Consider the following 17,260-nt stretch of genomic DNA (forward strand, 5'->3'; position numbering starts at 1 on the left):
CATGTAAATATGTGATTTATAAACGAGTTGCAGTAGTCACGCATATTTCTTTTCCTTTCTTTTTTCTTTGAGACAGAGTCTCGCTCTGTTGCCCAGGCTGCAGTGGTGTGATCTCAGCTCACTGCAACCTCTGCCTCCCAGGCTCAAGCGATTCTCATGCCTCAGCCTCCCAAGTAGCTGAGTAGCTGGGATTACAGGCACACGCCACCACGCCTCGCTAATTTTTGTATTTTTAGTAGAGATGGAATTTCACCATGTCGGCCAGGCTGGTCTTGAACTCCTGGCCTCAAGTGATTCGCCTGCCTTGGCCTCTTGAAGTGCTGGGATTAGAGGCGTGAGCCACCATACCCAGCCCTCACACACACTTCTGGTGAGTATAACTTGGCATGACATTTTTGAAAGATGGCGTGATAATATAAAATGCCTTTAAAAATGTGCTTATCCTTTGATTCAGCAATTTTACTTCAAGGAATTTTTCCCAAAAGAATAAGACATCTACAAAGTTTTAACCACAAGACTGCTCTCATATTTAGCTGACAATCTCGAGAATTTAGGAATAACCTGTTTGTCCCCAGAACCGAGGAGATTGGTTATATATTCTATAGGTAGCGGGAAACCAGTGGATGATTTTTTTTTTTTTTTTTTTAATGTTGTTTTCTTTTAGAGACAGCTTCTTGCTCTGTAGCCCAGCTGGAGTGCAGTGGTGTAATCATAGCTCATTGTAACCTTGAACTCCTAAGCTCAAGCGTTCCTCCCACCTCAGCCTCCCAATGGAGGTTTTTAAGCAGGAGAGTGGCATTGGATGTGTGTGTGTGTGTATCTAATTTTAGAAGCAGTGTGGAGAATGGTTTTCAGTAGGGAGAAAAAAACCCAGAAAAGATGGTTTTTGCCATAGTGTAGGTCAGAGATGATGCAAAATTGAGCTAACCTAGGCAGTAGGAATGAAGAGGAGGATTGGATTTGGGAGCTATTTAAAAAATAGAATCGGCCGGGTGCGGTGGCTCAAGCCTGTAATCCCAGCACTTTGGGAGGCTGTGACGGGCGGATCACGAGGTCAGGAGATCGAGACCATCCTGGCTAACACGGTGAAACCCCGTCTCTACTAAAAAATACAAAAAACTAGCCGGGCGAGGTGGCGGGCGCCTGTAGTCCCAGCTACTCGGGAGGCTGAGGAAGGAGAATGGCCTAAACCCGGGAGGCGGAGCTTGCAGTGAGCGGAGATCCGGCCACGGCACTCCAGCCTGGGGGAAAGAGCTAGACTCCGTCTCAAAATAAAAAAAAAAAAAAAAAAAATAGAATCAATAGGATTTGTTGACTGACTCTGTGGGGGAGAGTGTTGGGATATTGGAGAATAAGGGCCCAAGAATACACTGAGATTTCCAACTCAGATGGAGCAGGTATGGGGGCTGATACAGTGAGTCTGACTTTGAATATGATCAGGTTGAGGTTATAAATCCCTCTTCATGGGCATTGCCATGGTGGTTTCTTAAAACACCTTTGAGAAGTGATGTGGGATGTGGCGAAGTGTTTAGGCGTTGAGACTGGCTGGCAGAGTTTGAATGCTGGTTCTGCCATGTGTTAGCAAGTAATTTACTTACTCAAACTCTCTGAGCTATAGCCCCTGTCTCACAGGATGCTAAAGCATAGAGTGAAGAAGGATAAGCCTAGTACAGTGCCTAGCACATAGTAACCACACAATAAACATCAGGTTTAAAAAAACAGATAATGGGGACTGGGCATGGTGGCTCACGCCTGTAATCCCAGCACTTTGGGAGGCCGAGGCAGGCAGATCACAAAGTCAAGAGATCGAGACTATCCTGGCCAACATAGTGAAACCTCGTCTTTTCTAAAAATACAAAAATTAGCGGGGCATGGTGGTGGTCTGTGCCTGTAATCCCAGCTACTCAGGAGGCTAAGGCAGGACAATCGCTTGAACCTGAGAGGTGGAGGTTCTAGTGAGCCGAGACCATACCACCTACACTCTGGCCTGGCGACAAGGTGAGAAAGCGAGACTCCCTCTCAAACAAACAAAAACCAGACAATGTTGCTTGTAATCCCAGCACTTTAGGAGGCTGAGGCGAGCAGATCATCTGAGGTCGGGAGTTCAAGACCAGCCTGGCCAAAAGGCAAAACCCTATCTCTACCAAAAATACAAAAAATTAGCCAGGCGCAGTGGCGCGTGCCTGTAATCCCAGCTACTTGGGAGGCTGAGGCAGGAGAATCGCTTGAACCTGGGAGGTGGAGGTCGCACTGAGCCAAGATCGCGCCATTGCACTCCAGCCTGGGGGACAGATTAAGACTCCATCAAAAAAAGAAAAGAAAACCACACAAAAACCTCAGACAATTCTATAATAGAGGGAGAATACGCATGCACCCCAGGGATTTTTCTCAGATACCCTCCCCACTCTCAAATAGGCATGAGCTCTAAGCTCCTCTCCTAACAGATTCATGTCCCAGCAAAACTTACACACCTGATCCCACTCCTCAAGCACTTCATGGAGAAGCAGCAGCTCCCAGCTCCATAATAGATACAGGATTTCAGGTCCTAAGTCTTGACAGCAATGATTTCCTCAACTTCTTTTTTCTCTCTCAAGCCTCCTTTAAGAGCAATACATACTATGCTTTCTGGAACTCTATCTTCCAAACCCATTTATATCTTTTGCGATTTTTTTCCCCCAAGATTGATGGATATTTTCTCTTTTGGAGACAGAATCTTGCTCTGTTGCCCAGGCTGGAGTTCAGTGGCGTGATTTTGGCTCACTGCAACCTCCACCTCCCGGGAGGAACCTGTCAGACCATCCTCCAGAGTGGTTGCAACATTGTATATTCATAGTAGGAGAGTTCCAATTTTTCTACTCAATGTCATTTCAATGGTGTGGTTTTTGTTTTTGTTTGAGACAGGATTCCACTCTGTCACCGAGGCTGGAGGGCAGTTATCCAGTCATAGCTCACTGCAGCCTCAGCTTCCTGGGTTCAAGTAAGCCTCCCACCTCAGTCCCCTGAGTTGCTGGGACCACAGGCACATGCCACCATGCCCGGCTAATTTTTAAATTATCACTTGTATAGACGGGGCCTCCTTATATTGCCCAAGCTGGTCTTGACCTCCTGGGCTCAAGCAATCCTTTTGCCTCAACCTCGCAAAGTGTCAGCGAGAGGTGAAGCCAGCTGGACTTCCTGGGTCGAGTGAGGACTTGGAGAACTTTTCTGCTTAGCTAAAGGTTTGTAAACGCACCAATCAGGACTCTGTAACAACGGACCAATCCGCACTCTGAAAAATGGACCAATCAGCAGAATGTGGGCGGGGCCAAATAAGAATAAAAGCTGGTGGCTCGCGCCAGCAGAGGCAAGCGGATGGGGTCTCCTTACGTGCTGTGACGAGTTTGTTCTTTCACTCTTCACAATAAAGCTTGCTGCTGCTCATTCTTTGGGTACGCACTACCTTTATGAGCTGTAACACTCAATGCCAGGGTCTGTGGCTTCATTCCTGAAGTCAGCGAGACCATGAACCCACCAGGAGGAACAAACAACCCTGGACGCACCACATTTAAGAGCTGTAACACTTATTGCCAAGGTCTGCGACTTCACTCCTGAAGTCAGGGAGACCACGAACCCACCGGGAAGAAGAAACTCCGGACACATCTGAACATCTGAAGGAACTAACTCCGGACACACCATCTTTAAGAACTGTAACACTCACTGTGAGGGTCCGCAGCTTCATTGTTGAAGTCAGCGCGACCAAGAACCCACCAGAAGGAATCAATTCTGGACACATTAGGATTACAGGTCAATGTCATTTTAATAGGTTTTTGGTTTTGATTTGGAGATTTCATTTGATAAATTCTCAAAGAGTCACAACTCGAAATATCAGCTAGCACATTGCTTCAACCCAAAAACGATGGTGATCATGATGATGACACTAACTTGTATTGAGGCCCTCCTATGGGCTGCCATGCTTTAGCTCGTTTAATCATCATAATAGTCCCCTAGGGCTGGGTGCGGTGGCTCACGCCTATAATCCCAACACTTTGGGAGGCCTAGTTGGGTGGATCACCTGAGGTCAGCCTGGTCAAAATGGTGAAACCTCGTCTCTACTAAAAATACAAAACTTAGCTGGGCATGGTGATGTGTCCCTGTAATTCCAGCTACTCAGGAGGCTGAGACAGGAGACTCACTTGAACCTGGGAGGTAGAGGTTGCAGTAAGCCAAGATCACACCACTACACTCCAGCCTGGGCAACAGAGTGAGACTCCGCGTCAAAATAATAATAACAGTCCTCGGAATAGATAATAATGTCATTAGCATTTGAAAGAAAATGAAGATTAAAGAAATTAAGGGACACAACACACAGGGTCACACAGCCAGCAGGTGGCAGAGTCAAGGCTCAAACTCAGTCCTCTGGATTTCACAGCCCGCATTTTTGAAAACCATGCGATTCTCATAAGCTCGGTGTCATGGACATTTGAAATTCTCAACATGTTGGATGAAGTATCAAATTACCAGAATGATACTGTATTATTTTCCCTTTCAATCAACCAAAATGACAGTTTTATAAAAGTGTCTTGCACTGGCCCCTGCTGCCTTGGCTCTTTATAATCACCCAGGATCCCTCCAAGTCCTTGGCATTCCCAGCAAAGCCGAGGCACGGAGCCAGGACAGACAGCCAGGGCTGGGCCCGAGGAGGGACGGGGGGTGGGGGGTGTTGCTGCTTAATACTTCCACGCAGATGGTGACCTCAGCCTGTTATTGAACTTGAAGCATTATCACCCTACACTAATGCAAACAGACAGGGTTCTGGGCACTGTGGTGGCAGGGATAGTTTGTCCTCTAGGATTATGGAATTGTATTACACACTTTTAGAAATGAAATTTATTCGCTTTTGAATTCTAAAGCAATATAGGCTCAATATAGACGGTTGGAAAATTCAGAAAATTACAAAAAAAACTTTCCCAAATTTTAACTCTAGAAACAACCATGGTTAATATTCTCTTGTATTTACTCCTAGTCATTTTAGTTTTCATACATTAAAACCATTATTTATTTATATTTTAGAGACAGAGACTCGTTCTGTAGCCCAGGCAGGAGTGCAGCGGCATGATCATAGCTCACTCACTGCAGTCCCAACCTCCTGGGCTCAAGCAGTCCTCTCACCTCAACCTCCTGAGTAGCTGGGACTGTAGGTGCATGCCACAACAGCTGGCTAATTTATTATCTTTTGTAGTGGAGACAGGGTCTTGCTGTATTCCTCAGGCTGGTCTTGAACTCCTAGCCTCAGTCAATCCTCCTGCCTCGGCCTCCCAAATAATTTTACATATTACATAATATTATTACAAATAATATATATTTGTAAAAATATATATCTATTGTGTGAATGTATTTTTAGTAATTCAAATATTCCTTAGGGTAGATTTCCAGGAGTTGAATTTTTAGATTCAACTAAAAATTGGATCTAAATTTTGAGACCAGCCTGGGCAACATGGCAAAATCCCTTCTCTACAAAAAATACAAAAATTAGCCAGGCTACCGCACCTGGCCTGATTTCTTTTCTGATTATAAAAGTAATACAGGCCAGGCTCAGTGGCTCATGCCTGTAATCCCAGCATTTTGGGAGGCCAAGGTGGGCAGATCACTTGAGGTCAAGAGTTTGAGACCAGCCTGGCCAACATGGTGAAACCTCATCTCTACTAAAAATGCAAACATTAGCTGGGTGTGGTGGCGGGCGCCTGTAATCCCACCTACTTGGGAGGCTGAAGTGGGAGGATTGCTTGAACCTGGTAGGTGGAGATTACAATAAGCCGAGATCAAGATCGTGCCACTGCACTCCAGGGTGGGCAACAGAGTGAGACTCTGTCTCAAATAAATAAAAGTAATATGTATACTTTGTAGAAACATTGGATAATACAAACAAAACATTTATTATTATGACATACAGAGGTAGTCACTATCAACATTTTGGTATATGACATTTTAGTGTTTTTTCACCCAGGATGTGTATACATGTGTGTATATATGTAAACAGGTAAAATTGGAATCACAGTAGCCGGGTGTGGTAGCTGACGCCTGTAATCCCAGCTCTTTGGGAGGCAGAGGCAAGAGAATCACCTGAGGCCAGGAGTTCAAGACCCACCTAGGCAACATGAGAAAACTACATCTCCACTAAAAATACAAAAATTAGTTGGGCAAGATGGCGCATACCTGTAGTCTCAGCTACTAGGGAGGCCTGGGTGGCAGGACTGCTTGAGCCCAGGAGGTGGAAGCTGCAGTGAGCCGAGATCACGCTACTGCACTGTAGCCTGGGCGACAAAGCAAGACTGTCTCAAAAAAAAAAAAAAAAAAAAAAAAAAAAAAGGGGAATCACAGTATTTTAAAATTTCTACCATTATCATTCTCTATAAAATATGATTGAGATTAGAGTACACACTTGATCTTAGCCAACAGATCCAGAACAACAGCTCACACTTTATATTACAATTTGTATTCTACTTTTCCCAATATTTTGATTAAATTGTGTTATGTTTCCCTGTGACATTTCAAACTGTTTTTTCTTTTTTGAGATCGAGTCTCGCTCTGTCGCCCAGGCTGGAGTGCAGTGGCCAAATCTCAGCTCACTGCAAGCTCTGCCTCCCAGGTTTACGCCATTCTCCTGCCTCAGCCTCCTGGGGAGCTGGGACTACAGGCGCCCGCCACCTCGCCCGGCTAGTTTTTTTTTTTTGTATTTTTTAGTAGAGACGGGGTTTCACCATGTTAGCCAGGATGGTCTCGATCTCCTGACCTCGTGATCCACCCACCTCGGCCTCCCAAAGTGCTGGGATTACAGGCTTGAGCCACCGCGCCCGGCTGACATTTCAGACTCTTTGTAAACATCATTTTAAGTAAGTGTACAGTGTCACATTACAGGCATACCATAAGTTGTTTAGCCATTTCCCTTTTGTAAGATATTGGCCCTTTTCTCATTTTTTTTCTACAGTTTACATAAATTGTAAAACAATATATATTGTGTGAATGTATTTTTAGTAATCCAAGTATTCCTTAGGGTAGATTTCCAGGAGTTGAATTCTTAGATCCAATAGAGGTATTTTTTCTTTTTTAAATTAGAAAATATTTTATGTAGAGATAATTATATGACAAAGATCCCTGAATGTACCAACCGTCTTTTAAGGGATACACGTCCTTTTATTTATATATTATGTCTGTAAGATTCATCCATTTTGTTTTTTTTGTTTTTTGTTTTTTGTTTTTGAGATGGGGAGTCTCGCTCTGTCGCCCAGGCAGGAGTGCAGTGGCCAGATCTCAGCTCACTGCAAGCTCCGCCTCCTGGGTTCACGCCATTCTCCTGCCTCAGCCTCCCGAGTAGCTGGCACTACAGGCGCCCGCCACCTCGCCCAGCTAGTTTTTTGTATTTTTTAGTAGAGACGGGGTTTCACCGTATTAGCCAGGATGGTCTCGATCTCCTGACCTTGTGATCCGCCCGCCTCGGCCTCCCAAAGTGCTGGGATTACAGGCTTGAGCCACCGCACTCGGCTATTTTGTTGGTAGTAGTTTTTTGTTTTGTTTTGTTTTTCTGAGACAGGGTTTCACTCTGTGGCCTAGGCTAGAGTGCAGTGGGACGAACACGGCTCATTGCAGCCTGAACCTCCCACGCTCAAGTGATCCTCCTGCCTCAGCCTCCTGAGTAGCTAGGACTACAGGCACACACCACCTATGCCTGGCTAATTTTTGTATTTTTTTGTAGAGAAGAGATTTTGCCATGTTGCCCAGGCTGGTCTCGAACTCCTGGGCTCAAGCGATTTGTTCACCTCAGCCTCCTAAAGTGCTGAGCCACTGTGCTGGCCAGTAGTTTGGTCTTTTTCATTGCTGTGCAGTATTCAGTTCTATGAATATAGCACAATTTTTGTCCATTCTATTGTTGATGGACATTTGAGTCATTTTCATTTCTTGTTACGACTAAAGCTTTTAACATTGGTGGACACAAGTATTTATTTCTCTTAGGGATATATCCAGGAATAGAATTGCTACAAGATAGAAAATATATATATATATTTGTAGCCTTAGAGAGTGTTGCCAGTTTCTCTTTTTCTTTTTCTTTCTTTCTTTCTTTTTTTATTTTGAGACGGTCTCACTCTGTCACCCAGGCTGGAATGCAGTGGCGCAATCTCGGTTCACTGCAATCTCCGCCTCCCGGGTGCAAGTGATTCTCCTGCCTCAGTCTCCTGAGTAGCTGGGATTACAAGCATGTGTCATCACGCCCGGCTAAGTTTTCAATTTTTTAAGTACAGACAAGGTTTTGCCATGTTGGGCTGGTCTCAAACCCCTGACCTCAGGTGATCCACCCACCTCAGCCCCCTAAAGTGCTTGGATTACAGGCGTGAGTCACCGCGCCCAGCCGTTACCTCCCATTTTCTAAAGTGGTAGTACCATTTTCTACTCCTAACAGCAATAAATTGTAGTTGCATTCTTACTAACTGCTAACTCATTTATTTACTAGCATCTGGACTAACATTTGGTATTGTCAGTCTTTTTAATGTTAGTCATTCCGGTAAGGGTGTAATGCCCACCAGCCATCTCCAACAGATTTTAACATATATACTTCAGATCTCTTTTAAGATATATGAATTTAAATATTTGTTGGTGAATCTAGTAAAGGGTGTGTGTGTATATATATATATGTGTGTCTGTATATATATATACACACATATACATAGACAAGAAAATAACACACACATTATATAATGTATATATATACACATACTATATATATACACACACAAATTATATATATATGTGTGTGTATTTTAGAGACAGGGTCTCACTTTGTCATCCAGGTTGGAGTGGAGTGGTGTGGTCTTGGCTCACTGTAGCCTTGACCTGCCAGGCCCAAGCAGTCCTCCTACCTCAGCCTCCTGAGTATCTGGGACTACAGGTGTGTGCCACCACACCTGGTTTTTGTAGAGACGGAAAACTGCTTTGTTGCCAAGGCTGGTCTCGAACTCCTGAGCTCAAGGATTCCTCCCACTTAGCCTCCCAAAGCGCTGGGATTATAGGCATAAGCCTATAATCTGGCCAAGGTCTATATTTTTTTATTGTACTAATCTTGCAGCTTTTCTGTAGATTTAAAAATTTTCAAAATACTGTAAACAGTTTAAAAATACATAAATTTTAGATATAGCTGAAGCCAACTACTTAACTCTTCCCAGCCTCCCAAAATAATTACTATCCTGAATGTAATGTTTATTGTTTTGTTTTGCTTTTTTTGAGACAGCATCTCACTGTCACTGAGGCTGGAGTGCAGTGTCGTGATCTCGGCTCACTGCAACCTCTGTCCCCCAGGTTCAAGTGATTCTTCTGCCTCAGCCTCCTGAGTAGCTGGGATTACAGGTGTGTGCCACAGGCCTGGCTAATTTTTTATTTTTTTTGTATTTTTAGTAGAGACGGGGTTTCACCAAGTTGGCCAGGCTGGTCTCGAACTCCTGACCTCAGACTAACCGCCCGCCTTGGCCTCCTAAAGTGCTGGGATTACAGGCGTGAGCCACTGCGTCTGGCCTGGTACAACTAATTTGAAAAAAGGCTGACACTCTAGTCCAGTTACAGATGTGCATACCCCATGCCATTGTAATTTTTTTCCCCTAGAAAAACTCCTATTTAGTCTTACAGGGAAATGAGTATAAAAATTTGCTGCTGCCATGTTTGTAATTGTGGACAATTGGGAATAACCTTTATACCTCATCAATGAAAAAATAGACCAATTATGGTTAATTCACGTAGTAGAATACTATACAGTAGACTGTGAACCAGAGTTACATGAATCAACATGCATATTTCTCAAAAGCATACTGTGGGCTGGGCACCGTGGCTCATGCCTGTAATCCAAGCACTTTGGCAGACTGAGGCAGGTGGATCACTTGAGCCCAGGAATTTAAGACCAGCCCGAGTAACACAGTGAAAACCTGTCTCTATCTTTTTAAAAGAAAGAAAAGCATATTATGGAACAACAACAACAAAAAAGCAATTTGCAGAATTATAGATAAAGTATTATATCATTTGTATAAATTATAAGAAAATGTTAAATAGTGCTATTATATGTAATTTGTAGAGCTATACATACATACCTGAGAACAATAAACGTTCCATTCATACTACAGGCACAGTGGCTCATGCCTGTAGTCTCAGCACTTTAGGAGACTAAGGCGGGCAGATCACTTGAGCTCAGGAGTTCGAGACCAGCCTGGCCAACATGGTGAAACCCCATCTCGACTAAAAATACAAAAAATGAGCCGGGCGTGGTGGCATGCTTGTAGTCGCAGCTACTCAGCAGCTTGAACCTGGGAGGTGGAGGGTGCTGTAAGCTGAGACTGTGCCACTGCACTCCAGTCTGGGTGACAGAAAAAAAATTAGTTGTACCAATTTATACTCCCACTAGCGTTAGATAAGAGTTCAAATTATGCCAGGCATGGTGGGTCACGTCTGTAACCCCAGCATTTTTGGATTGTCTCAAAAAAAAACTAAAAAAAATTCACCCCCTTTACAACACGATTGTTAGATTTTTTTAGTTTTTGCCTATCGGATGATATATTCTTATTTACATTTTCCTTATTACTAAAGGGGTTGAGCAGCTTCTCACCTTAGTCCTTCCTCCTCTGCCCATGTGAAATGCCTGTTCTTATTCTTTCCCTGTTGCCTACTGGGATATCATTTTATTTTTTTTGTTTTTCTTTGAGATGGAGTTTTCCTCTTGTTGCCCAGGCTGGAGTGCAATGGCACGATCAGGCGATTTTCCTGCCTCATCCTCCCAAGTAGCTGCAATTACAGGCCTTCACCACCACAAATGGCTAATTTTTGTATTTTCGGTAGAGACAGGGTTTCACCATGTTGGCCAGGCTAATCTCGAATTCCTGGCCTCAAGTGCCTTGGCCTCCAAAAGTGCTGGGATTACAGGCATGAGCCACCGCGCCCAGCCACTGCCATGGATTTTTTTGTTTGTTTTTTTAAAGATAAACCTCTGGGGTTTCTGGAAAGTAAAGGCCCATGCTCCAAACAGCTCTGCTATACCTGTGTCCAAAATATTTTCATCTCTCTCTCTCCCCCAAGTGCATGCAAACACATATGGAACTGACATAGGCATCCACTGTCCCACTTCAAATTATATACACAGATGCACACGACAGAGATTCTCACAGAAACGCAATCAGCCAAGCCCAGAACCCATAGATCTGGGTCCACACTCACGCCCCTGCATACTCCCCAGAAAGACGGATCCATCGCCTACAGATAGAGACAGGCTCACCAATACCACTCAAAACCCGCAGCCCGCTGACAGCTTGCAAGCCGCCCACAGTGCCAGCCCCGTGCCAAGCATCACTAGGGGCTCTGGAATAGTCAGGGGCCTTGTTCTCACTTCCTTTGGGTTGGTTTTATTTTAGTTGTTGTGTTTGTTGTTCTTCTTAGAGTTATCACCTGCCCCTCTGTCTCCCTACCCAGCCCCCAGGCTTCCCCACCAAGCCTCCACTGCGCATGTGCCTTGCATCCCTCCCCCTCCTGGGTACCAGTAGGCGCTCCCCGGAGCTGGCGGCGGAAGAGATGGAGCCGCGTCACGGGCGCCCAGCCCCTTAAAACGCTGCTGGCTGGAGCCACCTCCCTCCCTGCAGCCCGCAGCGGGGATGGAGTAAAGGGAGACCCGTCGACCTGGCCACGGGGATCAGCGATGGAGTTAAAGCAATCTTTGTCCACCCATCTGGAAGCCGAGAAGCCTCTGAGGCGCTATGGGGCGGTGGAGGAGACGGCATGGAAAACGGAAGGACTGGGGAGAAGTGAGTACTGGGGCGGGGGGCCAGGGACAGCTGGGGATCCGTGCGCCTGAGCGGGTGGTCGTGGGAGCGCGAGGAACGCCCGCAGAACCAGGGAAGCGCCCGCGCAGCGGGGCTGGCAGCGGAGGGGGATACGCAGCTCTGCGCGGCGACGCGCTCTCCCCGCGAACAAAAGCGGGGACCCTCCTGACTGAGCCTCACTGGGAGGGTTGGGAGGTGGCCAGACAGCTAAGGCAGGAGCCTGGGCTGGACTTAGGAGTCCCAGATCCGTCAGCTCGCAGCTGGTCCTGGAAAGTCTGGTCTCTCCCAAAGCCCAGGGAGGAGGATCCTCTCTCCGCCTGGGATGCGCCAGGGCGCTGGAGACGCAGGACCGTCCTGGAAAGCACCCACGTCCCTGGTGAGGGGGGAGTGTCCGCTGGGTTTCTGCTTGCTTTCCTCCCCACTGCGTGAGGTTTCGGGGTGCACCTGAAATTCCCAGCTTTTCCTCCCCCTGCTTCCTTGGGTCAGGGTGGAAGGCTTGGCGTTGGCGAGAGGGTCAGAAGATGAACCATGCACACACCATTCTCCTTTCTCTCTTGACTCAATTAAAGTCTGCTTAGGTACAACCCTAGAAGGCAGTTTCGAAATAGACCGGCCGTATTTATTTACTGGTTCTCTCTGCGGTGTTTGGATGTCAACATTTCTAAGTAAACGAAGGATTTTTGTTTTTCGTTAATAGGATACAATAGTTGAAACTCCCGTCCTCAAAGTCTGGAGGCAGCGTCAGGGGCTCCAGGGTCACTGGAGGTCCCTGCAAACCCAGGGGCTCCCCAGAGCCGCTGCTCTCACATGGCTTGCCCACCAGGCTGGGAAGGAAAGGCCCTCTCGTCCTTCTCACGGACCCTGCAGGTCCCTGCCTCGGCTCTGGGTCACTGCTCCGCACTCTGCCCCAGCACGGATCTCTGAGCGATGGAGGGCTAAAGTATTGTGAATGTGATCTTCTGTCCTCACCTGGTAGAAAATTGTGTGCGCGCTCCCTTTCTCTATATCTGTAATTATGGATTTAGAAAATCTTCCTAGAAGGGCTCAACTGTGCTCTGATTCTGACGGGTTGAAGTTGAAATCACAGTCGAATGTCTTAGAGGTCCATCTGCTAGGATGGGTGTCATAGTGCTGCCAACGTCTTTCCTTCTTTTCCTTTTTTTCCTCCCTTTTTAACCTTGATCCTTCTTTCTAGTTCATCCTTTCAAGACCCAATGACTTGGTGTTTTGGCCTAACATCAGGGCGTCAGGGCTGAGGGTCTGTTTCTTTCTTTTTTTAATTTTTAAGTGTACATAGTGGGTGTCCATATTTATGGGGTACATGAGATATTTTGATACAGGCATACAATGTGTAATAATCACATCAGGGTAAATGGGGCGTCCATCACCTCAAGCATTTATCCTTTCTTTGTGTTATAAACAATCCAATTACACTCCTTTTTTTAAAAAAAGCCCAGCTGTGTGACTAATTTTACTCTTTTAGTTTAGTTTTTGTTGGTTTGTTTTTTCTTTTTTGAGATGGAGTTTCACTCTTGTCACCCAGGCTGGAGTGCAATGGCACCATTTTGGCTCACTGCAACCTCTGCCTCCTGGGTTCAAGTGATTCTCCTGCCTCAGCCTCCAGAGTAGCTGAGATTACAGATGCTCGCCACCATGCCCAGCTAACTTCTGTATTTTTAGTAGAGATGGGGTTTCACCATGTTGGCCAGAATGGTCTCGAACTCCTGACCTCAGGTGATCTGCCTGCCTTGGCCTCCCAAAGTGCCGGGATTACAGGCATGAGCCACCACAACCGGCCTCTTTTAGTTATTTTTAAATGTACAGTACATTGTTGACTGTAGTCATCCTGTTGTGCCATCAGATACCAGATCTTATTCATTCTGTCTACCTATATTTTTGTACCCATTAACCACCTCTATGTCCCCACCTCCCAATGCCCTCCCCAGCCTCTGGTAATCATCATTCTACTCTGCATCTCCATGAGAGTCTCCGTTTCTTACAAGCTCAAAATAATCTCAACAATGGCTGCCTTTTATTGCTAGATGACCATGTACTGAGAACTTTAAATGCATCATTTCATTTAGTCCCCACGACAACGTCCTGCTGTACTAAGACTCCCCTTGCATAGATAAAAAGAACAAAACAAAACTGGGACTTGTTAGGTGATCTGACAGTTAAGTGGCAGAACCAGGATTTGAACCCACATCTCTTGGACCGCAGAGCCTGCTTTTAACATGAAGGTTTATTGCTTTTGCTGTTTCAAAAAACTTCCTAAGTCTATTGAGATGGTCGCAGAACATGCTCAGTGGTTTTATAAATATGTGGCAGCCCTGTTAGTCTCTGAAGCGCACAGAGGCCTTGAAAAAATGCTGGGTCCATGCAGAATAGAAGCTGTTCACACGAGTGCTGCTTTAAATCCTCACTCTGTGCCTGGCTATTAGAAGTATTGCTGAGCCTCACTCTGCCTTCATTTTCTGAAAATAGAGATGATAATAGTACCTACCTTATGGTTTTATTGTGAATACTAAATAAGATGATACATATAGAACTCAAGGTTAAGTGCTCAATACATACTGTTCACTTCCATTCTGTTACTGCACTTTTATAGACAGAATCTGCTTTTACTCTGCAAGAAATTATGTAAATATTGGTCAGTTCTCTAATACTGCTCTTATAGCTTTTTATATTCTTACCATTTTATGAAAAAAAATTTGAAACATGCAGGAAAATTGCAGCAAGTACCCAACTTATAGCAGTTTCAACCCTGAAATTTTTGTACTTCTGAGTCCTATGCTGCACACTGTTAAAAGTCTAGTATAAGGCCATGTATGGTGGCTCACGCCTGTAATCCCAGCACTTTGGGAGGCCAAGGCGGGTGGATCACAAGGTCAGGAGATCGAGACCATCCTGGGTAACACGGTGAAACCCCATCTGTACTAAAAATATAAAAAGTTAGCTGGGTGTGGCGGGTTGCGCCTGTAGTCCCAGCTGCTGGGGAGGCTGAGGCAGGAGAATGGCGTGAACCTGGGAGGCGGAGCTTGCAGTGAGGCGAGATTGCACCACTGCACTCCAGCCTGGGTGACAGAGTGAGACTCCTCAAAAAAAAAAAATCTGGTATAAAGTCCTTCTCACCCTCTGAGTCTTGCTTCCTAGTCAAAGGCAAGAGGAACAGCTCTTGATCTGCAGTTGTATGGATCCTCAAATCTGGTTTTTCTTTTCTTTTTTTTTGAGATGGAGTCTCACTCTGTCCCCCAGGCTGGAGTGCAGTAGTATGATCTCAGTTCATTGTAACTTCCGCCTCCCAGGTTCAAGCGATTTCTCCTGCCTCACGTCTGGAGTAGCTAGGACTACAGGCGCCTGCCACCAAGCTCAGCTAATTTTTGTAGTTTTAGTAGAGAGGGGTTTTCACTATGTTGGCAGGGCTGGTCTGGAACTCCTGACCTCAGCTGATCTGCCCACCTCAGCCTTCCAAAGTGCTGGGATTACATGCGTGAGCCACCGTGCCTGGTGAAACTTGAAATTCTTAAAATACGGATCCAGAATCTAACTTTTGAAACTTGAATCTGGCAAGTTTTATATTCTAGACTTTTTTTTTTTTTTTTTTTTTTTTTTTTTGAGACAAGGTCTTGCTATGTAGCCCAGGCTGGAGTGCAGTGGCGCAATCTTAGCTCACTGCAACATCCACTTCCTGGGTTCAAGCAGTTCTCCTGCCTCAGCCTCCTGAGTAGCTGGGATTACAGGCATGCGCCACCATGTCCAATTTTTGTATTTTTAGTAGATATGGGGTTTCACCATGTTGGCCAGGCTGGTCTGGAACTCCTGGCCTCAAGTGATCCGTCCTCCTCGGCCTCCCAAAGCGCCGGGATTACAGGTGTGAGCTACCATGCCCAGCCTGTTTTCTAGACTCTTGTTTGCAACCAGGGGGTGTTTGATTAAACCTTTTTTGGAACACTCTTTCAACTCTCAAGGTATCTATGTATCCATTCCATAAAGCCTGGACCCTCCATTTATTTATTAATGAAGTGTGAAAATTAGTGCTTTTGTTTCTATGGCATCACAATTGCCAAGCCAATGTTGTAACGCATGAAACGCTGGAGAACAGAAGAGGGCCCTTAAAAAGAAGCTGTGCTCTGTTTAACTTCCACACATTTTTAAAATATTTTATGTTAAACACTGAGTAGGTGTAAATTAAACAGAATTGAAGAGGGGAGGGAGACTGCAGAACTAGTCTTTTTTAGTTAAGGTTGTGTTGACTGCTATTTTAAATTTCAACTATAGTTTTTAGATAAAAGATATGTAATGTACTATAGCAGAGTAGCAAAGAAGGAATGTTTTGAAGTTAGGCTGAATGAGTTCAAACCAGCCTCATTCAGCTGTCACTTGGTAGATTTGTGACCCTGGGAAAATTGCTCAGCGTCTCTGTGTGTCAGTTGCCTCATCTGTGAAATGAGGATAATTGTAGTAATGTGCACTTGGGACTCTTGGAAGATTAGATGAGATATGTATATAATGCATTTAGCATAGGGCCTCGCATGCTGAAAGCTCTCAATCAAGGCTGAATGGTTGTCATAGGACAGAAGAGGATGGCCCCCAGCAGTATTTGCAGAGGTTATTTCAAGCTCGCCAGTTACAGCTTTTCATTGCTTCCATTTCTTAGTAAATTCTAGTTAATGATTTTGTACATATTGCCTTCCTCATGGGAACACGTGGGGAAAGGCTTCTGCACCCTTACAAACCATCTAGTATTTTTCACCTTTGAGAAAGATTCAAAGTAATTGCTCCCAACCACCTTCCACAGCGTTTTTCCACTAGCAGGAAGGTTTTGTTCCCCACTCAGTTGGAAAATGTATAGTGACATTTCAGTGTGGTTAGATATATAAAAATACTTCTTTCAACCAAGTGTAATTAATTGAGGGAGACGTGCAGACAAGGTGCCTTTTGAAAAAGCACAGAGCTTTTCAGAAACACAGTTGCCTGCTGCTGTGGCCATTTCTTGATAGATTTGAATGCGTCTTTAAGGATGATCAAGATTTTGGACAGGGGAAGTAGAGTAGATGGGGGCGGGAGAGGGGAATGCCAGGAGAGGTAATAGCATCAACTGGCTGTGTGTGGTGGCTCACGCCTGTAATCCCAGCACTTCAGGAGGTGAACGGATGGCTTGAGGTCAGGAGTTCGAGACCAGCCTGCCCAACACGGTGAAACCCTGTCTGTACTAAAAATACAAAAATTAGCCAGGCGTGATGATGGGCGCCTATAATCCCAGCTACTAGGGAGGCTGAGGTGAGAGAATTACTTGTACTCAGGAGGCAGAGGTTGCAGTGAGCTGAGATTGCACCGCTGCATTCCAGCTTGGGTGACAGAGCAAGACTTCATCTCAAAAAATAAAATAAAATAAAATAAAATAAAATAAAATAAAATAAAATAAAATAAAATAAAATAAA

The 17,260-nt window shown here is 45.2% G+C and overlaps 1 protein-coding gene across 1 annotated transcript in view; it reads left to right on the forward strand.

Moving 5' to 3' along the window:
- The first annotated feature begins 11,519 nt into the window (after nt 1–11,519).
- BMERB1 (bMERB domain containing 1) overlaps nt 11,520–17,260 on the forward strand; it is a 176,370-nt gene continuing 170,629 nt past the window's right edge. The window contains exon 1 of the mRNA XM_023189759.2: nt 11,520–11,801. Coding sequence (XP_023045527.1) covers nt 11,696–11,801 — 106 coding nt within the window. The 5' untranslated portion in view covers nt 11,520–11,695. The remainder of the gene's footprint in view (nt 11,802–17,260) is intronic.

Source organism: Piliocolobus tephrosceles, chromosome 17, assembly GCF_002776525.5.
Source record: "Piliocolobus tephrosceles isolate RC106 chromosome 17, ASM277652v3, whole genome shotgun sequence".
Lineage (NCBI taxonomy): Eukaryota > Metazoa > Chordata > Mammalia > Primates > Cercopithecidae > Piliocolobus > Piliocolobus tephrosceles.